The sequence below is a fragment of the Bos mutus genome, chromosome 4 (assembly GCF_027580195.1).
Source record: "Bos mutus isolate GX-2022 chromosome 4, NWIPB_WYAK_1.1, whole genome shotgun sequence".
Lineage (NCBI taxonomy): Eukaryota > Metazoa > Chordata > Mammalia > Artiodactyla > Bovidae > Bos > Bos mutus.
Window position 1 is genome coordinate 71,774,887 of NC_091620.1, and position 26,775 is coordinate 71,801,661.

General features: G+C 38.7%; 1 protein-coding gene and 2 long non-coding RNA genes across 4 annotated transcripts in view; 1 reads left to right on the forward strand and 2 right to left on the reverse strand.

The window, feature by feature from the left end:
• LOC138987630 (uncharacterized) overlaps positions 1 to 2,023 on the reverse strand; it is a 31,899-nt gene extending 29,876 nt beyond the window's left edge. For both annotated transcript variants that reach the window (XR_011464017.1, XR_011464016.1), the window contains exon 1: positions 1,409 to 2,023. This is a non-coding gene — a long non-coding RNA (uncharacterized lncRNA). The remainder of the gene's footprint in view (positions 1 to 1,408) is intronic.
• Positions 1 to 9,862, forward strand: part of NAMPT (nicotinamide phosphoribosyltransferase) — a 40,671-nt gene extending 30,809 nt beyond the window's left edge. The window contains exons 10-11 of the mRNA XM_070369630.1: positions 2,030 to 2,164; positions 6,534 to 9,862. Of these exons, the coding sequence (XP_070225731.1) occupies positions 2,030 to 2,164; positions 6,534 to 6,644 (246 nt within the window). The 3' untranslated portion in view covers positions 6,645 to 9,862. The remainder of the gene's footprint in view (positions 1 to 2,029; positions 2,165 to 6,533) is intronic.
• Positions 9,863 to 14,858: 4,996 nt separating this feature from the next.
• Positions 14,859 to 26,379, reverse strand: LOC138987543 (uncharacterized). Its single transcript, XR_011463899.1, has 3 exons — positions 25,882 to 26,379; positions 24,378 to 24,510; positions 14,859 to 16,574 (listed from the first exon to the last, which is right to left on the reverse strand). It is a non-coding gene; the product is annotated as an uncharacterized lncRNA (long non-coding RNA).
• Positions 26,380 to 26,775: the final 396 nt, after the last annotated feature.

Below are 26,775 nucleotides of genomic sequence, written 5' to 3' on the forward strand. Positions count from 1 at the left end.
ATTAAAAATAAGCAAATATGTAAACACTGTCAATATTTTAGGAAGGTGAACTGTGAGGTTCTAGTTGTGACACTAGAATCATTTTCTGGTAGTCTTAGAAGGGGGAACCCAAGCTGCAGGCAGCTGAACAACCAACTCCCTAGTAGCTCTTGACAAGCTCCTAGGAGTCTGTATCAAAGGGTGTGTGTTCAGTTCTGTCTGTAAGTCATGTCTGACTCTTTGCGACCCCATGAACTTCAGTACACCAGGCTTCCCTGTCCATCACCAACTCCCGGAGCTTACTCAAACTCATGTCCATCGAGTCGGTGATGCCATCTCGTCCTCTATCATCCCCTTCTCTGCCGCCTTCAGTTTTTCCCAGCATCAAGGTCTTTTCAAATGAGTCAGTTCTTCGCATCAGGTGGCCAAAGTATTGGAGTTTCAGCTTCAACATCAGTCCTTCCAATGAATATTCAGGATTGATTTCCTCTAGGATGGACTGGTTGGATCTCCGTGCTGTCCAAGGGACTCTCGAGTCTTCTCCAACACCACAGTTCAAAAGCATCGATTCTTCGGTGTTCAGCTTTCTTTATAGTTCAACTCTCACATCCATACATGACTACTGGAAAAACCATAGCTTTGACTAGACAGACCTTTGTTGGCAAAGTAATGTCTCTGCTTTTTAATATCCTGTCTAGATTGGTTATAACTTTTCTTCCAGGGAGCAAGCGTCTTTTAATTTATGGCTGCAGTCACCATCTGCAGTGATTTTGGAGCCCATTGTTTCCCCATCTGTTACTGTTTCCATTGTTTCCTCATCTATTTGCCATGAAGTGATGGGACAAGATGCTATGAGTTTAGTTTTCTGAATGTTGAGCTTTAAGCCAACTTTTCACTCTGCCCTTTGACTTTCATCAAGAGGCTCTTCAGTTCTTCTTCACTTTCTGCCATAAGGGTGGTGTCATCTGCATATCTGAGGTTATTGATATTTCTCCCAGCAATCTTGATTCCAGCTTGTGCTTCATCCAGTCCAGCATTTCTCATGATGTACTCTGCATATAAGTTAAATAAGCAGGATAACAGCATGCAGCCTTGAGGTACTCCTTTCCCAATTTGGAACTGGTCTGTTGTTCCATGTCCAGTTCTAACTGTTGCTTCTTGATCTGCATGCAGGTTTCTCAGGAGGCAGGTCAGGTGGTCTGGCATTCCCATCTCTTGAAGAATTTTCCACAGTTCGTTGTGATCCACACAAAGGCTTTGGCATAGTCAGTAAAGCAGATGTTTTTCTGGAACTCTATCGCTTTTTCGATGATGTGTGTAGGGGATCCACATGAAAATTAATCAATGAAGTCTACTATGTTAACAGAATAAAGGGCCAAAACCATAGCTCAGAAAAAAAAAAAAAAAGAAACATGGATTGGTTCCCTACCTTAGTTCACCTCCATCATTCTTTGGGGAGTTCTAGGTTTCCTTCTTCTGCTCCTCCAGTTGCCTTCTACCTTTCTGATCCTAAAACACTGTGCTCTAGGTCTCTAGGTTCTCAAGGTTGTCTTTGCTTCTCATGGTAACAAGATATCACTAATAGAATAAAAAGTAACAAAAGGGGAAAAGTTATGAAGTGAGCAAGCCTTTACTGTAGTAAAATCCTAGTACCCTTGCCACAGATACATGGATTTATTTTTCAGTAACATGCATGTGCTTGCTATACTTAGATCAGTTTAAGGGCAATGCATAATAGAAAAGGGGATACTTTAAGGGTCACATTGTTGACCTCAAAGACTTACCTCAGATGGAGTTATTAGTATTCTGCACTAGTATGAAAGGATTTCAAAGATTTGGATTTGGTTCATACCTTTTTCCTGACAGAGGACTCTCTCCTCCACAACAGGCTAGAGTTATATCTCTAAGAGCTAGATGCAGATTGGCTTAGTTATACCTGCAAAGTACCTTAAAATTTATTTAAATTTTATATATACTTTTTTTAATGTGACTTGAGTGAACATTTCTGATGATTAGTCTTCTATTTCTCTAACTTTAATTTGGATTCCAGATTAACGTCTTCAAGGATCCAGTTGCTGATCCCAACAAAAGGTCCAAAAAGGGCCGATTATCTTTACACAGGACACCAGCAGGAAATTTTGTTACACTTGAGGAAGGAAAAGGAGACCTTGAAGAATACGGTCATGTATGTATCTATGCCGATTGGGGTTTGTTTTGTTTTTTAAACAGTAATAAGTTCACTTTTCAAATTAAGAAAGGAGGCTTTTTCTTGGAGGACAAGTGTTATTGTAAAATGTTTACAATTGCTGACCTAGCCTACCAAAATAAGATGAAAAATAAGAAATGGCTAGATAATAAATATGAGACCTTTACATTGGGTGAAATATTTTATAAGGAAAAAAAAAATGGTGTTCCATATAGTTACCAGAAGAGAGTGAGTGAGCTTCAATAAGTGTGTGTAGTTAATCTTACTCCTATTGCCAATTAGCAGTGAATCATTTCTGAGCAGGAATAGTTAGGCATACTTAAAGGATGCTGGTCTTAGACTATTCATAGCTGTCCATGTTACAGTAAAACCGTGGTAATTTTAGTAGATGAAAGAAGGGCTTTCCAAATTCCAAGATATTGTTAAAGATGATTGCATTTTTTCAAAACAATAGAATCCAGTTCAGATGGTTTTCTTTAGTCTCATTTAATTCTCACCACAACATCTATGGGCTAAAAAAGCAAATTATGTCATCTTAATAGTGTAAGATATAAAAACAGACTTGATTCAGATTATAACTAATAAATGAACCAAGTTTTCTGATTTAAGTCAACCGAGCTAGAAATATTTATAGGATGCTTAGTCTGTATGCTCATTGACATAGAAGATTACACTTATATTCGACTTCTAGTTTTTATTAATAAGCCACTGGATTGAACAAGAAAATACTCCTTTTTAGAAGGAAACTACTCATAATTGATAAAAATCATAAAAATTTTATTTTTATTGATTATATAATAAAATTGATTTTTTAAACTTTTGATTCTTTATACTACATATATTCTGCTTATGTTACTTTTATTATATTCTTTGAAGATTTTAAGCCATAATTATTACAGTAAGATTTTTCTGTTATCTTTAATGAGAAATACATACAAGTTCCTAAAACCTTTAGAATTAGATTTGTTTATATATAGCCTGTTACACAGCCTTCATTTAACTCTTCTACTACCGAGACTTTGCTGTATTAGTTTACCCCAGCTGGACAAAAGTTACTTTAGACATGGTCATAACTGTGACTAAAACAAGACATTGGTTTTAAGAGTATGTGGATTATACTTTAGAACATTTGAGTCAGTAAGCCATTTATGATCATCTAGACATTATGATTTAACAGGAACCACCCTTCCTCAATAGATTATATTTAAATTTTCATAGTTAAATTCATAAAGAAAATGCCACAGCAAGAGCAGTGTGATTGGAAGCAACACACTGATAGCTAAGATTGTTTCAAGATGGTGGAGTAGGAAGACCACGAACTCAACTCCTCTTATGGGCATGCTAAAATTATAACTATTTACAGAATAAATAATGATGAGAAAGGGCAGAATCTACCAGGAAAAGATCTACAACTAAAGCTATAAAGAAGGAACTATGACAAGACAGGAGGGGCAGAATCACCATATAGTCAAGACCCATATCCCCAAGTGGGCAACCCATAGGAGAATAATTACAGAGGTTCTTCCAAAGAAACAAGGGGTCTGAGCCCCACCTCAGCCTCTCCAACCTGGGGGACCTTGCATTCCAGAGAGCCCCAAAAGAATCAAATTCAAAGAGGACCACACCAAGACACACAGTAATTAAAATGGCAAAAACTAAAGAGAATATTAAAAGCAGCAAGGGAAAAGGAACAACTTACATACACAGGAACTCTCATAAGGTTGTAATCTGACTTTTCAGCAGAAATTCTGCTGGTGAGAGGGATGGCACAATATATTTAAGGTGATGACAGAGTAAAACCTACAACCAAGAATATTCTACCTGATAAGACTTTCATTTAGATTTGATGAAGAGATCAAAAGGTGAGCTGAAGTTCAGCATCACCAAACCAGCTTTACGAGAAATGTTAATAGGAGTAATCTAAGCAGGAGAGAAAAATGCTGTAACTAGAAACATAATAATTACAAAAGGAAAAACCTTGTCAGTAAAGGCAAATGTATAGTAAAGGTAGCAAATCAAGCATTTACTAAGAAAGTTTAAAAGACAGTAAAATCATCTATATCTGCAATAAGCAGTTCAGTGATACACAAAATGAGATGTAAAATATGTCAAAAGCAGTAATGAACCTAAATGTAAGACATGATTCCATTAAACTCCTAGAAAAGAACACTCCTCAATGTAAATCATAGAAATGTTTTCTTAGATCAGTCTCCCAAGGCAAAATCGATAAAAGGAAAAATAAACAAATGGAATCTAATCAAAAGCTTTTGTACAGCAAAGGAAACCTACCAAAACAAAAAGACAACCTACAGAACGGGAAAGTATTTGCAAATATGACCAATAAGGGGTTAATATCCAAAATACCCAAGAAGCCCATGTAACTTAATATCAAAAAACAATCCAGTCAAAAAATGGGCAGAAGAACTGAATAGACATTTTTTCCAAAGAAGTCATACAGATGGCTAACAGCTATGTGAAAAGATGCTCAACATCGCTGACTGGTAGAGAAATGCACACCAGAACCACAAAAAGGTATCACCTCACACCTGTCAGAATAACAGCTGTCATCCAAAAGTCTACAAATAACAACTGCTGGAAAGAATTTGGAGAAAAGAGAACCCTCATACACTGTTGGTGGGAATGTTAACAGGTACAGCCACTATGGAGATTCCTCCAGAAACTAAAAATAGAACTATGATATGATTTAGCAATTCCATTTCTGGGTATATATCCAAAGAAAATGAAAACACTGATTTGAAACATGTGCATGAAATAATAAACCCACACATGAAATAATAGCACCATTATTTACAGTAATCCAAGATATGGAAGCAACCTAAGTATCCATCAACAAATGAATGGGTAAAGAAAATGCGGTGCATGCACACACATGATGAAATATTACTCAGCAGTTAAAAGTGAAATTTTTGTCACTTGAAGCAACATCAATGGACCTGGAGGCTATTATGCTATGTGAAATAAGTCAGAAAGACAAATACTGAATGTTATTACTTGTATATGGAATCTAAAAAAATAAATGGATATAATGAAACAGAAGCAGTGTCACAGATACAGACAACAAATTAGTGTTTACCAGTGGGGAGAGGGAAGCAGGCAGGGGTAAGGTAGGGAAGTAGGAGGTACAAACTTACATGTATAAAATAAGTAAGGTACAAAGACATACTATACAGCACAGGGAATATAGCCAATATTTTATAATAATTTTAAATGGTTTATAATTATTAAATCATTACATTGTACACCTGAAACTAATACTGTAAATCAACTATATTTCAATAGAAAAAGGATAAAAAGGAAACAACATAGTGACAGAAATATTAGATAATGTTATGTGCTCACCTTCAGATGAAATGAAAAACTCTGGCACAATAGATTACTTCTGTGGATTTTTCAAGAAAAACTAGAGGCAATAATTCCTTACTAAGATAGGAATGCTTTGCCAGACTCAAAAGGGAATTTAGTCTTAATTCTCTTAATTTGTCTTTGTTATTCTTATATGGATCAAATGGATTACATGTGTCAGTGACTTCTGGAATATACACAGTCTTTAAAATCAGTGACTATGTATTAGTCAAGAAATCAGTATCTATTAATGTTTCTGTTTGGGTTTGGTTTCTTATTTTTAGGGTTGACTTTTGTTTGTTTGATGGGTTTCCCTGGTGGCTCAGAGGTTAAAGCGTCTGCCTCCAATGCAGGAGACCTGGGTTCGATCCCTGGGTCGGGAAGATCCCCTGGAGAAGGAAATGGCAACCCACTCCAGTATTCTTGCCTGGAGAATCCCATGGACAAAGGAAGCCTGGTGGGCTACAGTCCACAGGGTCGAAAAGAGTCGGACCTGACTGAGGGACTTCGCTTTCACTTTGTTTGTTTAAGGCAAAAGCTTATGATTAGTAAGTTTAGTAAATTCCAGGTTGGTAAGTTTAATCGGTGTTGAGTCTCTTGGCTAGGAACAGGGACGGTCTGGCAGGCTTTCCTTGCCGATCTGTCCGTCATGATTATTAGCAACAGCCATAGTGCTTCTGGGCAGCCAAAGCAGTAAGCATCTACTAGATTTGTTTTGCCTTTAAGGAAAACTGTTTTAAGAATGTAATACTTGAATCATTCCTTTTCAGAAAGTTAAACATGTCTACATTCCATTTGAGATCTGGGTCTTGCCTCCTCTGCCTGCTCCATCAGCATCCTTTCTATATAAAATCATTTCATAATTTGAACATTATCAGCATGTCTGTATTTGACTATTCAGTCTAATTCATCTAAGCATTACTGAAAAATTTTGTTTGATGGCCTAATATAACCATTAAATTTCAATATTGTTATATTTGTGTAGGATCTTCTTCACACTGTCTTCAAGAATGGGAAGGTGACAAAAAGCTATTCTTTTGATGAAGTAAGAAAAAATGCACAGCTGAATATCGAACTGGAAGCAGCACCTCATTAGGCTTTGTTTTATGACTGGGTGTGTGTGTGTGTGTGCCTGCGTATGCGTGTGTGTGTGTTTACGTGCATGCACACATGTGTACCCCTGTGTGTGTGAGTATGTAATACATAATGTTTATTGTACAGATGTGTGGGGGTTCTTTGTGTTTTATGATACGTTACAGCCAAATTATTTGTTGGTTTATGGACATACTGCCCTTTTCATTTTTTTCTTTTTTCCAGTGTTTAGGTGATCTCAAATTAGGAAATGCTCTTAACCATGTAAAAGATAATTGCTAAAGTAAGCTTTTTAGGGCCCTTTGCCAATAGATAGTAACTCAATCTGGTATTGATCTTTTCACAAACAACCAAGAAACTTTTATATATAACTGAAGATCACATAAAAACAGATTTGCATAAAATTATCATGATTGCTTTATGTTTATATTTAACTTGTATTTTTGTACAAACAGATTGTGTAAGATATATTTAAAGTTTCAGTGATTTAACAGTCTTTCCAACTTTTCATGATTTTTATGAGCACAGACTTTCAAGAAAATACTTGAAAATACATTGCCTTTTGTCCATTAATCAGCAAATAAAACATGGCCTTAACAAAGTTGTTTGTGTTATTGTACAATTTGAAATTATGTCAGGATATACCCAACAGAATTACTAAACCTCACTGCCCCTTGTAGACTATGTATTAATCATTCTACATTAAAGAAAATAATGGTTCTTACTGGAATGTCTAGGCACTGTACAGTGATTATACAAGTTGGTCATTGTATTGTACCAGTGAAATGCCAAATTGACAGGCCTGTACTGCAGTTTTATATGTCAGATATTGCCTGTGGCTCTGCACCTCAAGATTTTAAGGAGATTTTTAGAATTTCTGCTTACACTATAGAATATATACATAAATGTAAAATATTGACAAATATGGAAGTAATTATTTTAAAGTAATTACACTTATGAATTTATTTTTCCTATTCTATAGTTGCTATGACTGAAATGAATTAGTGGAATGGGTAGTGAGTGTACTTATTTTAGATGTTTTGATTGTTATATTTTTCATTAAGTTTTTCAAAAATTGGATATTCGATTTTATGGACATCACTTACTAATTTTAAACTGAATCCCTCAATAAATAATGCTCAAGCAAGTACTTACTTAAATGAAGATAAATTATCCCAAATGAAAAATAAGATGACATGAGTTTGAAAAGAAGAATCTGATCCCACAGTGGTAATTTGGCTGAATTCAAAGTGTTCAACATTGACATGTTCTAGAGCGATTAACTACTAGATTCCGAGTCAGTCATCACACCTGACTAGAGACCAGGGTTTTGTAGATTCCTTTCTGTTCTAAGGCTGTGGCCAGCAGGCCAAATTCAGACTATTTTTTTGTAAATACATTCTGTCTATGACTGCCTTCTCCCAACAACAGTAGAAGTTGAATCATTGTAATAGTGATCCTACAACCCATAAAGCCTGAAATGTTTATTATCCGGCCCTTAATAGAAAAGTATGTTAACCCCTGTTGTAAGAAAAAGAGTGTGCCTTGATACATAGAGTTTTTCTCTTTTGTCTTCTCTGTTTTCATTTAAGAGTCTGGTATTAGAAGACTATTTAGAAGAGCTTTAACAATATGACGTTAAAGTGAAATTTTACAAATTGAAAAGCCATATATTATTTGTTCTAAACAGTTACATGAGAAGGTATTTTGTCACTAAAGTAATCTAATTAGAGATGTTATCTTTATTAAGCATCTTTTATAAGCATTATTAAGAAGAAGATGGATTTTTGCAGATGATTCTAACTACTTGTCTAGTAACAGTAGGCATCAGCCACACTCCCAGGAAAAGTTTTCATCCTGTAATCCCATCCCTGGTAAAAAATAATTTTAAAGTGATTACTGTTTTTTAAATGTATCCAAGTGAAGAGTAATAGTAAGAAGAACACACAGTTCTTCATAAAATGTGCTAAGGGGCTACAGCAAAGGGAAGGAAACTTACCAATAACAACTTTGATAACCACTCATAATTTTGATTTTATTAAACACTGGAATTACACTATAGACAACAGTCTTTGTACAGTGAATTTCAGCAATTGTAGAGTATCTAGAGGGGTTTTAATACTTTTCACTGAATGCTAAAATCTGTACATTTGTACATGGCCAATGATTGGGGGGATGGAATGATTAACTGTGTTAGCTTTCAGCCACTTGGAATTGATTAATCCCAAATCTCCATCACGTAAGCACTTAGTATTTTGGCCATCTCCATTCTGAGACGCAACTGGTTAACGTGGATACCAAATAGAGCTCTATTGTGTCACCTGTAAATCAGCTTAATCTTCAGACAAAAGCAAATGGCATGTATGAGTTTGCTCTAAATCATTAGATTTGCAGTTAGCAATTAATCCCCCTCAATTCATCATATCATGAAATATTTGTATTTTAAATAGAAGATAGGAGTTCTGCATTAAGACTCTTTATTTGTACTCTATACTTAAAATGGTTTTAATGATTATCCCTTATTTCTTTTCTTGAAGTAAATTGTTATGAAAATTTTATAAGGAAATCCATCTTGGAAAACTAGAAAGAGAAAACAGCAAGGTAATTATTGTTCTGTTTGCCATAATTTAGAATTCAAACTTAAACAAGTATTTTGTAGTTTTACATTCCTTTTTAACCCATTCAGTGGAGAATGTCAGCTTTTCTCCCAAGTTGTATGTTAAATCAATCTAATATGTATTCAGCATCAAAGATAAACATGTAATAACCATGGAAATAAAGTTTAGCTCTATTAGTTAAATGTTAAATTTGACTGTGTGCTTCAAATAATGGCATTCCCAGAGTTACCTTTTTTAGGTATTCTTCCAGTTCAGAGAATTAAGAGAATGAAAGAGGGAGAAATTTCTAGGATGACTCTTACTTTCTACCTTGTGTAACATATGGCAGTGCCTTTTAGTAAAGACACTGGAGGGAGATCAGATTGGGGGTCAAAGAACACAATTCGTCAGATAAGATTTGAGATGCCCTCTCAGACATTTAAATGTGGGTTTTAGGTAGTTGAAGACACTGATTTGGACATGAATTTGATGTATAGATGGTCAGTGGAGACTTAAGAGGATATGTCTCTAGGCAGGGTGTAGAGTATGGCATAAACAAACCACAGGCTGTAGGCCAAATCCAGCCCACCATCTGTTTTCTAAATAAAGTTTTATTGGAACACAACCACGTCGATTCATTTAATTATTGTTCATGGCTGTTTTCATGCTACAATGGCAGAGTTAATTAGTTGTGACAGACTTTATGGCCTCCAAAGCCTAAAATAATTTATTATATGGCCCTTTAAACAAAAATGCATGAATCTCTGCTATAAAGAAAAGAGGGCTTAGGGCAAAAGCATAAGTATTCTCAAAAGTTAAGTGGCAGATGAGCCAGCAAAGGAGACTGACAAGCAGTAGCTAAAGAGGTTAAAGCCAGGAGGAGAATCATGAAAGCCCAGGGGAGGGGCATTATCCTGCACAGGTGTTGAATACTACTGAGAGGTCAAGTTCAGTGAGGGATGTGAAAGCAGCTATTGGATTTGACCTCTTGGTAGCAATAGGCAGCTTAGAGACATTCTCTCCCAGTAGTAGAGGAGGTAGAGGTCAGAAAGAAGCTACTCCTGAGTGCTGGATGTATAGAGGAGGAGCAAATGAGGCAACAGCGTGTCTCCCTTTCCCTTTGTAGCTAGTACTTTATCTCTGAGAAGGATGTGGGAAAGCGGAAAAAATTGAAGACCAAAGAGTTAAAGAGATCAGTATGGTATTAGGTTCCAAAAAAGGTGGAGGACCATGGAGTCCAAAACACAGGTGAAAAGATCGACTAGATGTCTAAGAGTGTTTGTAATCTAGAAGATAAAGGAGAAGAAGCCAGACTGTGTGCAGGCTTTGGTTTTCTCTGAAATTTGAGACCAGAGCAGATTAAAATGGATGTTTTAAAACAATTCTTACGGAGAGTCAAGTGGCCACAGGTACTGGAGGACTATAGAATGGTGACAGAACTTACAGTGAAATCTGTCTCTTGTGGTTTTATTTTTGTTCCTCTCCCTGGTAACACCCTGATGCCTAGGTACAGAGAAGATAGGTATATGTGGGATTTTTCCAGGTAAGTCTGATAGAACAAAGGATAATAATTTAATAATTACTAAAATTGAGTTGTTGAAAAATGGTCCTGTGGTATCTAAATGGAATATGTTAAGGATGTGAAGGCAACATACAGTGTTGTGAAGACAGCAGTCTGACGGCAGCTCTCATCTACTGGGAGTTGTTAAGCAAGTCAGGAAGAATAAAAAAAAAACCCTCGCCTGATCTGAGAGTAGCAAGTTTATGCTGTGGTACAGTCTAAGGAATGACCTTACAGTGGCTAAGTGAGAGAAAGATCACTGGAGACAAAAGCAAGGTCACAAAACCTAGAGATAAGTGGGTTTGATAGGTGGACATTTTAATTATCCAGAGTCGTCGTGGAGAGGAAAACTAAGGTGCCAGTGTGCTCACAGAACAGAAGGGGCCAGGAGGCAGCAATAAGGAGGGGTGTGAACCTCAAAGGATCAGGCAGTAGAGACCACTGAGCCAGGCAAGCCTGCAAGAGGAGGAGCTCCGCCTCTTGGAAGTGGTCGGACAGGTGTGGACAAGTGAAAAGTTGATTAAGAAGTGCTCTGTGTGTTGCCAGAGTCAATGTCCTTTATCAGGTGCTCAAGCAATATTTGAGTTAATGAATAGACAGAAGGAAGAAATAATCTAGATTTTGAATTTCTTGGTTTCAGTAGCTTCCCACAACATCCCTTCCACTGCCACTAGTCCCAATCCCAAGGAAAGGGCCAAAGAATGCTCAAACTACCGCACAATTGCACTCATCTCACACGCTAGTAAAGTAATGCTCAGAATTCTCCAAGCCAGGCTTCAGCAATACGTGAACCATGAACCTCCAGATGTTCAAGCTGGTTTTAGAAAAGGCAGAGGAACCAGAGATCAAATTGCCAACATCCACTGGATCATGGAAAAAGCAAGAGAGTTCCAGAAAAACATCTATTTCTGCTTCATTGACTATGCCAAAGCCTTTGACTGTGTGGATCACAATAAACTGGAAAATTCTGAAAGAGATGGGAATACCAGACCACCTGACCTGCCTCTTGAGAAACCTATATGCAGATCAGAAAGCAACAGTTAGAACTGGACATGGAACAACAGACTGGTTCCAAATAGGAAAAGGAGTATGTCAAGGCTGTCTATTGTCACCCTGTTTATTTAACTTATATGCAGAGTACACCATGAGAAATACTGGGCTGGAAGAAGCACAAGCTGGAATCAAGATTGCCAGGAGAAATAGTAGCCTCAGATGACACCACCCTTATGGCAGAAAGTGAAGAGGAACTAAAAAGCCTCTTGATTAAAGAGGAGAGTGAAAAAGTTGTCTTAAAGCTCAACATTCAGAAAACTAAGATCATGGCATCTGGTCCCATCACTTCATGGGAAATAGATGGGGAAACAGTGGAAACAGTGTCAGACTTTATTATTCTAGGCTCCAAAATCACTGCAGATGGTGACTGCAGCCATGAAATTAAAAGATGCTTACTCCTTGGAAGGAAAGTTATGACCAACCTAGATAGCATATTCAAAAGCAAAGACAGTACTTTGCCAACAAAGGTCCGTCTAGTCAAGGCTATGGTTTTTCCAGTGGTCATGTATGGATGTGAGAGTTGGACTGTGAAGAAAGCTGAGCGCCAAAGAATTGATGCTTTTGAACTGTGGTGTTGGAGAGTCCCTTGGACTGCAAGGAGATCCAACCAGTCCATTCTGAAGGAGATGAGCCCTGGGATTTCTTTGGAAGGAATGATGCTCAAGCTGAAACTCCAGTACTTTGGCCACCTCATGCGAAGAGCTGACTCATTGGAAAAGACTCATGCTGGGAGGGATTGGGGGCAGGAGGAGAAGGGGATGACAGAGGATGAGATGGCTGGATGGCATCACTGACTCAATGGACGTGAGTTTGAGTGAACTCCGGGAGTTGGTGATACACACGGAGGCCTGGCATGCTGCGATTCATGGCGTCACAGAGTCGGACACGACTGAGCAACTGAACTGAACTGAGTCCCAAGTGTTCCAACCTTTAAATGCATTTCTTGATTTTTTGTTGTTTTTAATGTTTTAAGATTTACATGTTTAAAGAAACCATCTGAAGCATTCTGCACCAGTTAAAATCAGTCACCTCTTATTCAGGTTCTTCCCACCTCATTTTATTTTAATTTAGAAGTTTCTGTAATTTGTTCCCCCCAGAGTCAACTCTATCTTAATTGGTTCACAATTCTTCATTCCACTAAATTATGTTAAAATACTTATTTGTTCTTCCAGCAATGAGAAACACATTCTTGAATGGAATTTTAGAATCATTTGAATTAACAACTTTACCAAAACTTTAAATTTTAAACTAACATGAAAATGAGTCCTTGGTAATTAGGAATTTTCCTTGCATGTTCTCACATGGGCTGGTTGACCCCTCACCTCACTGGTATATAGAATTTTTGGTGACTTAATGGGTGTATTAACAAGGCACCTGGGGCTTTTACCACTCTTCAGGGCTCATGCTCTCTTGGTGAGTAGAGTAAGCTGCCTATTGACTTTTCTACCAGTTTATAGCATAATCTCTGCAGAAAAATAGAATTTTGGTGTACACTGATACATGTTCACCCCAGAAAAAAGAAGCATCTTTCTTCAGTTGACAACAAAATATAATTAAAGATACTGTTATCCTGAGGGCTTCCCTCATAGCTCAGTCGGTAAAGAAATCTGCAATGCAAGAGACCCAGGTTTGATTCCTGGGTTGGGAAGATCCCCTGGAGAAGGAAATGGCAACCCATTCCAGTATTCTTGCCTGGAGAATTCCATGGACAGAGGAGCCTAGCAGGCTACAGTCCGTGGGGTCGCAAGAGTCAGACACGTTTTAGCGACTAAACTACCACCACCACTGTTATCCTGACTTGCTTTTTTTTTAATTCTGTAATTATCTTCTGAGCTGTTACTTCTTTGAGTTAAACTCGAGAAGATGTTCTGTAGTTTCTACCCACGTGGATCAGCTATTGTACTGAGGTGCTGTCCTGAGGAACTGACTACAAGTTTAATTCATTTAGATCTTCCTGAATAGCCTGAAGATTTCTACCAAATCTCTGAGCCTGGGGAAAAAACAACGTTTATCTTCAACCTCTCCCTTTCTATTCCTTTCTCCTCGGCCAATAAATAAACATGTTCCTGTTTCTCCCATCTTTTCAGAAAAAAAGGAACTCCCTTAATAACAGCAGCACCTGTCTCCCTCTCCCATTCACATCCAGACTCTGTGTACATTTCCTCTCCATTTACCACCTCACTTCCTGTTCATCTCCCATCTGGTTCCCATCCCTCACTAAAGAAAACAGAGGCCTCTTGATTGTCAAACAAATATGTTTAGTTATCAGGGGATCTCTCCTGTATTTGCCACTGTTAATAATTCATTCCTTGAAACTGCTTCATTTTCTATGTTGTAAGACCTTGGGTTCCTTACCTTTCCAGTGTTGGCACACATCACACCATTTCCCTACTTCTTTCCTCGCTTATGCTGCCTCTGGCTTACTGATTTTAGGTGCTAGGTGATAATGCCCCCCAAGAATCAGGCAAAAATTCTGTCATCTGCCATTCTCACCCAATGCCATGTGCCCTCCCCTCTGGCTTCCATAGGTACAGAGTGTATTTCTAAAACAGCTCTAAAGGTGGATAACTTTTTCAAAGTATGGTCATATATTAATGTCTTTTTTGGAAAATCCTTAACAGTAAATTTATGAAGTAAAATGTTTCATCAAAGAGTAAGTTAAAAAACATGTAAAGAGGATAAATTATTGGCCTAAGATTTCTTTGTATGTACTTAAGTAGTTCATAACCTTCCTTGGATCTTGGACCCCTGAGAATGTACTTAGAGCTATGGACCTTCTTCAAAGAAAAACTCGTACTTGCAAATAAAACTACCTACATATAACTTAAAAGGGGGTTGCTGCATACATTCTGCACTGACTCCTAGTTAAAAGCAGACCTCAAAGACACTGCAGGTTCCATCCTAGACCACCTCAAAATAAACATCACAATCAAGTGAGTCACATGAAGTTTTGGCTTTCCCAGTGCCTATAAAAGTTAGGTTCACACTATACTATCATCAATTAAGTATGCAATAGCATGTCTAAAAAGACAATGTACATACCTTAATTTTAAAATATTTTTAATAATTTCTAAGCATCATCAACCATGCAGGGTTGCCACAAACCTTTAATTTGTAAAAACAACAAAAAAACCAAGCAAGTGCAATAAAATGAGGCCACCTGTAACTGCAGGGCAGAGATTAAGGGTGCACTCTACCAAATGCCCTTCCTTCTTTATTTGAGCTTCTGATGGTACTCTTAAAAATTTTAAGATTTTAATCACTGTAAATTGTTCTTAGAACAAGGCAGAGAAATTAAATACAATTTTAATTCAACTATCAATGGTTCTACAGACTTCATTGATGCAGATCTCAAAATTGGTGGCTATTTCAAAGCCTTTTTTACAGATGGAGAAACAGAATCTTTTGTGTAAACCAGTGACACCAAAATTTTGACAAATGCTCTCAATATTTCTATAACTAGACAATTCTGTTTCCAGAAATGTAAACAGACTAGGTAATTCTGACCACCTGCCCACTGAAAACAACAAAAATGAACAGGTAACTTTTTTTTTTTTTTGGTATTGAACTAACAGGACAATAAGAAATTACTAGGTCAAAATCCAAGTGAAAAAGAGACCCAGAATAGAGAGTCAAGCCCTGAAGGTACCTTTGTCCTTGGGTATCTATCAAGCCTGTGGACTGTGAGCTTCAGTTTGTAGGGCCTAACAGGACATGTGAATAGAAATCAAAGACACTCTACAAAGCAGGCCCTGCAAAGAGCTACTTCGGGATGAACTAGCAGTAAACCAACCCCCACACCAAGAGGGCTCTGCAAGAAAAACTGCTTTAGCTCTAGGCAGACCGAGATTAAAAAAAAAAAAACCTCTAAGGTGTCACTGCAAGCTAGCCCATGTACCTAGTTGCAATCCAAATTCATACCCCTACATGTTACAGAAACTTCAAGCTGTAAATTTAGATTAAATTGGACTGGTAGAATTCTCTAAATGCCTGACAATGCAAATTCTCTTCTGAAAGGATCCAATTTCATCCTAAGCCTCAAAAGAATTCCCAAAATAATGTTTTAAGGAAAATGAATAAGGCACAAAGAAATCACACAAGGAAACAGGACACCATGAATGAGAGTGACAGAAAAAGAATCCAGAAGTTTCAGATATGGAAATTATGAGCTATTATAAAACATGCATGTTTTCTTTAATGACATTGCTTGAAAATACCTGCATATGGAATAGTTTGTTAATGACCTAACAAACTTGAAAAAGAGATTAACAGATTTGTTTAAATAAAAAATACAGAACTTTAAAAAAATACAGAATAAAAAACAAAATTAAAAATAAAAATTAAAAAATACAGAAATTATCAGATTAGACAGCCACAGAGGAAACCAAAGGGAAGACAGAAGGAATTATTCAGAATGCAGCACAAAACAAATGGACAAAACCAGAAAGAAGCAACATGAAAGAGGGAAAGGGCCTAACATGTCTAATCGGAGCTATAAGAAAGTGAAAGTGAAGTCGCTCACTCGTATCCGACTGTTTGCGACCCCATGGACTGTAGCCTATCAGGCTCCTCCATCCATGGGATTTTCCAGGCAAGAGTGCTGGAGTGGATCGCCATTTCCTTCTCCAGGGGATCTTCCCGAGCCAAGAATCGAACCAGGGTCTCCCGCGTTGTGGGCAGACGCTTTACCATCTGAGCCACCTGGGAAGCTCGATTATCAGAGCTATAAAAGAAGAAAAAAAGTGGGATTGAAGCTATATTTCAAGAAGTTAGGGTTCAAGATTTACCTGAACTGATAAGCAACAAGTGAAAGGTTAAAGAAGCTCAATGAATCCCAGGCAAGACAAATTTTAAAAAGCCACACACAGACATGTTATAGTGAAACTGCAAATAGCACAGAAAGTGCCTTAAAAAGCAAAAAAAAAAAAAAAAAAAGCAGCCAGAGAAAAAAAGATGGTGGGAATTCCCCGGCGATCCAGTGGTTACAACTCTGTGCTTCCTCTGCCAAGGGCCCAGGTTGAATCCCTGGTCGGGAACTAAGATCCCAGCAAGCCAAGCTGCATGGCCAAAAACAAACAAAAAAAAACGCCTTCTAAGGACAGAGACCAACAACTGGACTCTGAGCAGTGGAAGCCAAGAGACAGCACAATGACCTAAAAGAAAATTATTGCCAACCTGGCACCCTACTCCCACAGAAAAATATTTTTTGAGAAAGAAAATAAAGACATTTTCAGATCACCTACCACTGAAAGATTGCCACTAGCATACCCTCACTAAAGAAAATTCTAGGAGATAAAAGAATGAAGAGCAATAGAAGTAGTAAATGCATATGGGGCAACTAAACAAAACTGATTATATGAAAAAACAATGATAATTGTTTTAAATTTGTCTAACAAATTTAAATTGAACAATATTTAAAGTCTACAGGTATAGCCTAACTCAGGAGCAAGGTAAATGGAATTCAAAGTGTTCTAAGGTACTTGAATTGTCAGAATAAGATTAAACGTATTGACAGTTTTTAGACTTTAGTTAAATATGTATGTTGAATTAATAGGAATAGGAACAAGGAATGTTACTTTCAAACAGGAAAAGATCAAAATTTTTCAAAAGTTGGCCACAAATGAGAGAAAAGGAAACAAAAACAAGTAGGGCAAACAGAAAAATAACGGGATGTATGCTACATACATTCAATATATGTAACATATATATGTAACATACATTCAATATATGTAACATGTCAATGGTACATAAATATTCTACACACACATACAGTGAAAAGAATTTTTTTAATCCCAACTATTTGCTACTTAGAAGAGACATGTCTAAAATAACGCCAAAAGGATGAAAATATTTTTGAAATGAACAATTTACTGAAAATAATTGCTATTTTCCTTTAAATCAAAGGACTTGTTTGCTGGGGATTTCTGAACAAGGCAGGCTGAAACTACACATTGCATCCCTGCTTCCCAGGGGTGCCAACCAAGTGCGGCACTCACAAGGAACAGAGCTTCCAGCTCTGGGCTCAGAGCTTGCTTTACCAAGCTTGCGGGATAGTATGTGCCTCTGGCAAACAGCCATCTCCCCTCAGATAATGGTGATGCCCAAGAAGCCACATTTAGGATTGTCAGGGGACACTTAACTGCAGGAAAAGATGCATCTGAGAAATAGTGCCTCCTTTTTTTTCCCTGAACCTTTTAGCTTCCAGTTCTTGTATTTTTTACCTCCACACTCTATATCTTTAAGCAGGGTTTACATGCATTCCCTTTTGTATCAGTAGGTGGAGTAGGAAAGGGATAGAGTGAGAATTACCTGTGGGGCTTTTCTAAAACATATTGATACATTTATTCCTGAACATATGATACATTCTTAGATATGACAGCAAAAGGGGTCTGTGTAGTTGGGATAGACCACTAGAGAATTCATAAACACCCATCATCTCTGGTAGAGAATCACTGTTCTGTATAAATCACTACTCAATTACTCATACGGGATTTTACTCCTAAGTGCTTTATAAACCTTATCACCTCCATCCTAAAACTTCACCAGCAACACCCTCCCTTCTGCTTAGAGAACAAGGCACCGTGAAAAATGGCCAAGAATGGTTCCATGAGGTTTATACAACTTGTCATCACCCTAGCCTGCCTGAGGAAAGAAAGGTCACAGTATTTTTCCTACAGGGAAGAATGAGGAAACTTACTTAGCTCTGGGAAAAGGACACATTTCAAACTATTTCCAGGTTCTGCAAATCTAGTAACATGTCAAAACATGTCCTTTCACAAACAAATGGGACCTGATCAAACTTACAAGCCTTTGCACAGCAATGGAAACAATAAACAAAACAAAATGACAGCCTATGGAAAGGGAGAAAATATTTTCACATGATGTGACCAAAAGGGGCTTAATTTCCAAAAATATACAAACAGCTCATACAGCTCAACAACAAAAAGCCAAACAACCCAAACAATGGACAGAAGACCTAAGTAGACATTCCTCCAAAGAAGACATACAGATGGCCAATAGACACATGAAAATATGCTCGATGCTGTTAATTATTAGAGAAGGGAAAATCAAATCAACAGTGAGGACTTCCCTGGTGGTCCCGTGGTTAGGACTCTGAGATCCCACTGCAGGGACCACAGGTTTGATCCCTGGCTAGGGAACAAAGATCCTTCATGTTGCATGTTGTCAAATAAAAAAGACAATGAGGTACCCCCTCGCACCCAGTCAGAATAACCATCATTAAAAAGTCTACAAATAATAAAATGCTGGAGAGGATGTGGAGAAAAGGGAACCCTGCTACACTGTTGGTGACAAGGTAAGTTAGTGAAGCTACAGTGCAAAACAGTATGGAGGTTCTTTAAGAAAGTAAAAAGAGAGTTACCATGATCCAGCAATCCCACTCCTGGGCATATATCTAGACAAAACTCTAATTCAAAAAGATACATGCACCCCAGTGTTCACAGCCGCACTATTTACAACAGCCAAGACATGGAAGCAACCTAAATGTCCATCAACAGATGAATGAAGGAGATAATGTTTGTGTGTGTATATATATAAATACATACATATGTACCGGAGAAGGCAATGGCACCCCACTCCAGTACTCTTTCCTGGAAAGTCCCATGGGCGGAGGAGCCTGTTAGGTTGCAGTCCATGGGATCACTAGGAGTTGGACATGACTGAGCGACTTCACTTTCACTTTTCACTTTCCTGCATTGGAGAAGGAAATGGCAACCCACTCCAGTATTCTTGCCTGGAAAATCTCAGGGACGGGGGAGCCTGGTGGGCTGCCGTCTATGGGGTCACACAGAGTCGGACACGACTGACGCGACTTAGCAGCAGCAGCAGCATACATATGTACACACAGTAGATATTACTCAGTTATAAAGAAGCCTGAAAGAATGCCATTGGTAGTAACATGGATAGACCTAGAGATGACCATACTAAGTGAAATAAATCAGACCAAGAAAGAGAAATATCATATGATATCACTTATATGTGGAACCTAAAAATATGATACAAGTGAACTAATTTACAGAACAGAAGCAGACTCACAGACATAGAAAGCAAATTTATTGTTAGCAAAGGGTACAGACAGTAGGGGAGGGAAAAATTAGGAGCTTGGGATTAGCAGATATGAACTACTATATATAAAACAGATAAATAAGATCCTGCTGTATAGCACCAGGAACTATACTCAGCATCTTGTAATAAACCATAACAGAAGAGAATCTGAAAAAGGATAGACACATATATATAAAACAATCACTTTGTTATACACCTGAAACTAACAACACTGTATATTAACTATACTTCAAAATTTTTAAAAATTTCCTTTCCTCTTCTCATCACATGTGATAACCTGGAAAAAAAATAAACCTTTAGAGCCTTCTAGCAACAATTTCCATGTTCAAAAAGAGTTCTGAGTCTATATGTTTCTGTGTTATCTATGATATTCATCAGGGGCAAGTATTATTGTTGTTGTAAAGAAATAACAAGCATTTTTAATAAACAGAATTACAAGTGCTGACCTTATCAGCCAAGACCATGGAATGCCCAGGACTCTTCTGGAAATGAGTTTTCCCAAATTCTGGAGGAGGGTGAGATTAGCTTTCTGCTATCATGGGTCACTAGCCCATTGAAAAAACTGAGGATCACAAAACTCAAAAGCAATTCAATTTAGCATTGTGTACCTATGTATATGTGTGTGTGTTTGGGTGGGTGGGTGTGTGTATGTGTGTACACAAAGAGAGGGAGAAACACGTCATTCCTCTCCCTTTCAGCTAGTTTTGAAACTAGGAACAGAAAACAAAATAATATATACCACCAACCTATACAGCATATTGAAAAGCAGAGACATTACTTTGTCAACAAAGGTCCATCTAGTCAAGGCTATGGTTTTTCCAGTAGTCATGTGTGGATGTGAGAGTTGGACTGTGAAGAAAGCTGAGCGCCGAAGAATTGATGCTTTTGAACTGTGGTGTTGGAGAAGACTCTTGAGAGTCCGTTGGACTGCAAGACCCAACCAGTCCATCCTAAAGGAAATCAGTCCTGACTGTTCATTGGAAGGACTGATGCTGAAGCTGAAACTCCAATACTTTGGCCACCTCATGCAAAGAGCTGACTCATTTGAAAAGACCCTGATGCTGGGAAAGATTGAGGGCAGGAGGAGAAGGGAACGACAGAGGATGAGATGGTTGGATGGCATCACTGACTCAATGGACATGGGTCTGGGTGGACTCCAGGAGTTGGTGATGGACAGGGAGGTCTGGCGTGCTGAGGTTTATGGGGTCACAAAGAGTCGGACACGACTGAGCGACTGAACTGAACTAAACAGTTGAAAAGCTATCTCAATCCCATGTTATATTCAGGGACACGTTAAATTTTAATAGGTAAAAAATAGAACTCATTGGATAAAACTACCACTTTGGCGGGCCTTCATCTGTTTCGGCACAGATGCTATGCTCTGTGAGGGCCAGAACAAGGCCTAACCTTTTAGCTGCACAGGCCTCAGGCCTAAACTGGGGCCTCGCCCCTGGAAGACATTCCCCAGGTACCTGCTAAGCAAATGGCACTTCCTAATCCTATTTACAATGCTCATTTCTCCCTCCCACCACCCCTCACCATCCTGCATTATCTCACCCTCCACCTGCCTCTTCTTTCCCTGCCCCCAGGTCCTTATTACCTGGAGCCAAATACCGGTGCTTTTCAACTGATCAACCATTCAAGTAGCCGTCATTCACCTGCTTCTTGTGGGGGAACTCCAGACTAGAACTTCCACCTGCTTTAGGCAAAAAATGGTCAAATTCGACTGTTCTCCAACAGAACTCCAAACTACTACAAATGGTACAAAGACCTCCTCAGGAACTCACAGGCCAGAAGGCCTGAACTCCCAGGGTAGTCAGAACTCCCTAAACAAAATATTGGTTCTCCAGACCATCATTTTTACTTGTTCGTTTCTACATTTTGACCACAATCTTTAGTAAGAAACACATTTCACACACTACGTACATATGTTACCAAAACCCTTACTTGCTGTGGTCTTCTTACACTGCTGCATCTGTTGTTTGGGTCTAGTCTAGTCTACTGTTTTGGGAATGCTGGTTCTAGGCCATAAAATTGGATGTCTTGAACCACTAGTGGTCAGGATCTGCAGTTAGAAACCACTGGCCTAAGTCGACCCAGAACAGCAGCACCCACCCTGGTCTTATACTCATAAGACCATAGCTCTCCAGGAAGCCCCACATCATGCCGCTCCGGAGCCACACTCAGGAATAGCCTATGGTTCACACTCCAACCATAACCAGATAAGCTTCAGGAATGTGGTGAGTAAACAGACTTTCTCACTGTGCTACTTACCACATAAATCAAAAAATGAACAATTATGCTTGCTAACACTGTGCGAGGCATGCTAGGCACTTTGCATGAATGGCCTTTCTTAATCCCCTCAACAGCTCTCTGTGGCAGGCATCATCCCCACTTTGGAGCCGAAAACAGCTGATGAAAACAAATAGAAAACAAATAGAAAGTAACAAGCTAGTGAGGAACAGAGTCAGACTTCCAGCCAGGGCTGTGTGACTCCACAGGCCACCATGTTCATCTTCCTGGCTGCACTGCATCAGCCGTAAGAAAAAGTCTTTCCTTCTTTTCCTTACCCCTGTGCCTGTCCACAATGCAGCATCTCACTCCAGATCCGGCCTTCTGTCACTTCCTCCAAGGAAGCCACTGTTTGCCAAACTCTAGATACACAGCAGGCATTTTATTTTCCACAAGGTTCTACAGTACCTGGTCATTGTGCGTGCAGTGTGTGCGGAGTAAGGGTATGTGAATGTGTGTGTGTCTATTGCTCTTCTGCTGTCAAAACCACACACAGGCTTTCTGCAAAGAGGTGCCTGCAGGCCTCAGAGCTGGACACCAGGCTCCACGGTTCTCTTTTTCTGGTGCCTCATCTGACCCAGCTACTTGAGAATGACAAGCTAGAGCATTTCCAGCTATTTTTAGTTCTTCTGACGCTGACCTAGACTATTCACCGAGGAGCCGGCAGGAGCTGGGAAGGGCTGTATCAGCCTCATCAAAACAACTTCTCGGGCAGCCGACTACCTGCAGCGCTGGGACAAGGGGTGAAAATAAATCCTATGTGCAGAGCTTTCCAAGTGGGGAAGGAACGAGCAGGCAATCCAGGATGTCCACCAGCAGTCCAGACTGCCACTGAGCCAGCTCAGGCTGTGGGCAACAAGAAAGCAAAGACCATAAAGGAGGAGGAGGTGGGGGCACCCTAACAAATCTACAACTAGCCAACACCCAAGAGCAAAAAACCATGAAAAGAGCAGAGGTGGGCTCTCTACCCTGACCACCTCCTTGAGCTTTACTCAAAGGTTTCCGGTGTACACGGTACCATGGGAAACTGGGAACAACCTGCCTGGACTATGCACTTGGAGAAGTATCCCGCATTCGCACCCCGGTAAAGGGGACTCAGTCTGCTAGACACAGACTCCTTTGGTTGGAACATGCCCTTCTTCAGACTGGAATACTCAAAGCCATCTACCTGCCCAGGTGACAATTCAGCACATACCCTGATCCAATGTCACTTTGAAAAACTTTCTAGATCTACTACTTTAAGAATACACATAGAATGTAGGTATACAGAGATATGTGGAATATATATGTGAACGTGTAGAATATTCAGAAGGAGAGAGATTATACTTGACACTTTTACTCTAAGAGACCCACAATAGGAGTGATAATAAGCACTTTAGAGAAAAACTACCTTTCAGTTCCTTATGAATGGACACATTTGCTCAAAGAACTCCAGCCCAAAAGAACAAATCAGGCCTTTTTGAATCATTTGAACTGGTGTTTTCCTCTTGATTTCGGTAGACTAAAAAGAACTAGCTAGTTTCTCAGCCTTTCTCGGTTTTTCAGAGTACTATGCGAAAGAGAACAACATTCTGCAGTATTTTTCTAAATACTTCATTTGTGAGTTTCTCTACCTTTGATTTATATTGTTCTTCCATAGCGTCTATCATTTTCTTATTCCATTTCAGCTTGTTTTAAATTTAGGTTATGGCTTTCATCTTGTTTGTGAGCATGTCCTTCTGGTGTGCTTTCCCCATCGGAAGGAATGTTATTCTTCTCTATTTTTTCTTATAAGAACTTTGTACGAACATGAACCACAATCTAATCCTGTTGCTCTACTTAAGTAAAATGAATTTTCCTTTTATTTTTGCAAAAGGTAGATGCCAATCATTTTTTTCACCTATCTCTAGAGTTCATTCTGTTTCATAATAACAAACATATGGCCTTGATACTTTCTAAAATATGTTCCAATTTGCCCTCCTTAGTTTTTCTGCATTCCCTCCTTCCATTGTCCCTATTTTCCTTTTTCTGCTCAGTTTTGATCCTACTTCCAGTCCTTTTTCCTCATGGTAGTACTAAGAAGGCTTAGCAGAAGAAAAAAAAACATGCAGCAGTGATTCATGTAGCACATAAAGCCTAATATATTTACTTTAGAAAACAATTTGCCAACCTTTTCTCTAGGGCAGCTTTTTCTCTGGAGGGTTCCTTCATATTCTCTATATTCGGGGCGATGCTGTCAATCATGGTACACCATCACAGCAATGAGATGGGACCCGAGCAGGTGGTAATATATGGATTCTTTCCTGGAGGTAAATGCAGACATTAGAAGAGAGATCTTTCTACCAGGGCGCTTAGCCATGGGTGTGCTCTATTAGGGTATTTGCCTATAGGTGCGTGACTCTCAGGCTGCTTGTGGACATTGCTCTTAGCCACACAGAGGAAGCCTGTGTCCAATGAGAGAAAAGGAGGCTCGGATTGTGAAGGAAGCCAGGGTGGCTAACAGACCCTCTAAATCAAGCTGACACAGCTGCATGTCTGGACTTTCCAGTTTCATGAGACAATAAATTCACTTTTCTGCTCAAGCTCATTTGAGGTAGATTCTGATATTGCAACCTAAAAAGCCACAGACTAACACAGTTGTATACATGAAGACACATGGCTATTTAAAGGATTGTTCTCAAATTACTCCCTACTATGTTTTTCCTGGGGTTTTTGTTTGTTGTTTTTAGCTAAGAAGAGGATTAAAGACAAAAGTCATAAGAGCTTACCAATGGATGAAAGAGAAATAAATTACTTTGGGAACAGTAGAATTCCTTAGCTAAGAGTTTATAAATTAGCCTCAATGCTTTACAAGTATGCTCATGGTTTATAACTAAAACGATCGGAAGTAATTGGGTTAGTGAGAACTAACATCACAAGGGCCAGGGCTGACAGAGTTTAAAAATGTAAAAGACTATTTTGTGAAATGGAGCTTATCAGAATCATCAGTGGAGTTTTTTGTATTTCTTTAAAAAAAAATTTTTTTTTGAAAGGCTATAGCAAAGACCTACTGTGGTAACACGGATACACAGAAAAGTTTGAGAATGACTGCTCTAATATAGTCACCCTAATGTTTTAAGAATTATGTGTATTTTATATTTTGCTGACCTTAAGGCTTTTCTAAATGATAAAGGTTCAGATTTATTTCTGTCATCTCTAAACATACAGTCATATCACCTCCAGGCAGTTTCACCAATGCTACATAACAAGTTTTCAGTTGATCACACATAGCAGTAATAAAGATTTGGGTAAATGTGTTAAAATTTTTTAATACCAAGGTCAGATCCCAAACAAAAATTAACAATCACTAGTGTATCAGAAAGCCACAGAGCTTTCTTACAAACACAGACTCGTAAAGAAGATTTATGATACTAGCAGAGCAATAGTCTCATTATTTTGAATAAGACAGTGAACAAAAATCTGACCCAGATAAATAATTTAGGCTTGGCTTTAACTAGCTTCTGATGCGATTCTCTGGATACTAAAATCATTTATGTGTAAGCATGACAGATGCGAAGCCCTCGAGCCCTTGAAAGCAACCGCTCATCAGCCTTCATTAGAGGCTGAGAAGACCACTAAATGCTCTCTTAGACATGAGAGTGGCAACAAGAAGCCCAGGATGACTACAAACTCACCTGCAAACCCCAAGGATGAAACAACACTCAGCAGTTCCATGGAACCATCAGTGCTACCAGGTGGGAGCCTCTGGGTCAAGTCCACGATGGAGGACCCCTTCGGTTCTACTGGTAAGTGCACTGCAATCTGCCCACAGAGCTCTTGTTCTCCTTCACGCCAGAGAATAGAGATGTGTGAGGGCCAGCCAGGAAGAAACAAACCGCTAGAATTTTTTGTGATTTTTTTAATATATAAAATAACTCTGTACCTTTTCTCAAGTCTCTGAAATCAAAGAGAGCTAGTTCTTGTATGGATGGAGGGTGGATCACAAGGATGTCAATCATCCTGTGCTGTGCTTCATCTGTTCCAAAACAGTGAATGCACTTCTCCCTGGTTTGATCTTCTAAAAACTCCACTTGGCCATTTCCCAGGCACTTCAACAAGGCCCAACAATCAGATCTTGGGCCACAGGTTGGTAGTAATTCTTTGAATAATTCTTTCCCACACATCCTGTCTGCAACCGCTTCCTAGAAGCTCAGGGTGACTTGCAACCAAGATGTTTTCATTTACTTCCGGTGTTGATCCTATCTAGAAAAAGAACTCCTGCCGTGCCCTTAGTAGTAGCAGCAGCAGTTATTAGCAAAAAAAAAAAAAATGACAAATACTATCACCTTTGATTTCATAACAATCCTGTGAGGGGAGGTAAGTACTATGATCTTCACTCTGTGGATTAAAAGATAGATTTGGAAAAGTGAAGCTAGACAGGAAGAGAGCAGAGCCTTGAAATTCCAGTTTTTTTTTTTTGTTTGTTTTTTGTTTTTTTTGCTATTAAAATGAATATAGTTTATTTATCTAACTTATCATCTGTTTGAGTTCATAACCAAAAAATAAAAGAAGAAATTGTCATTATCTTG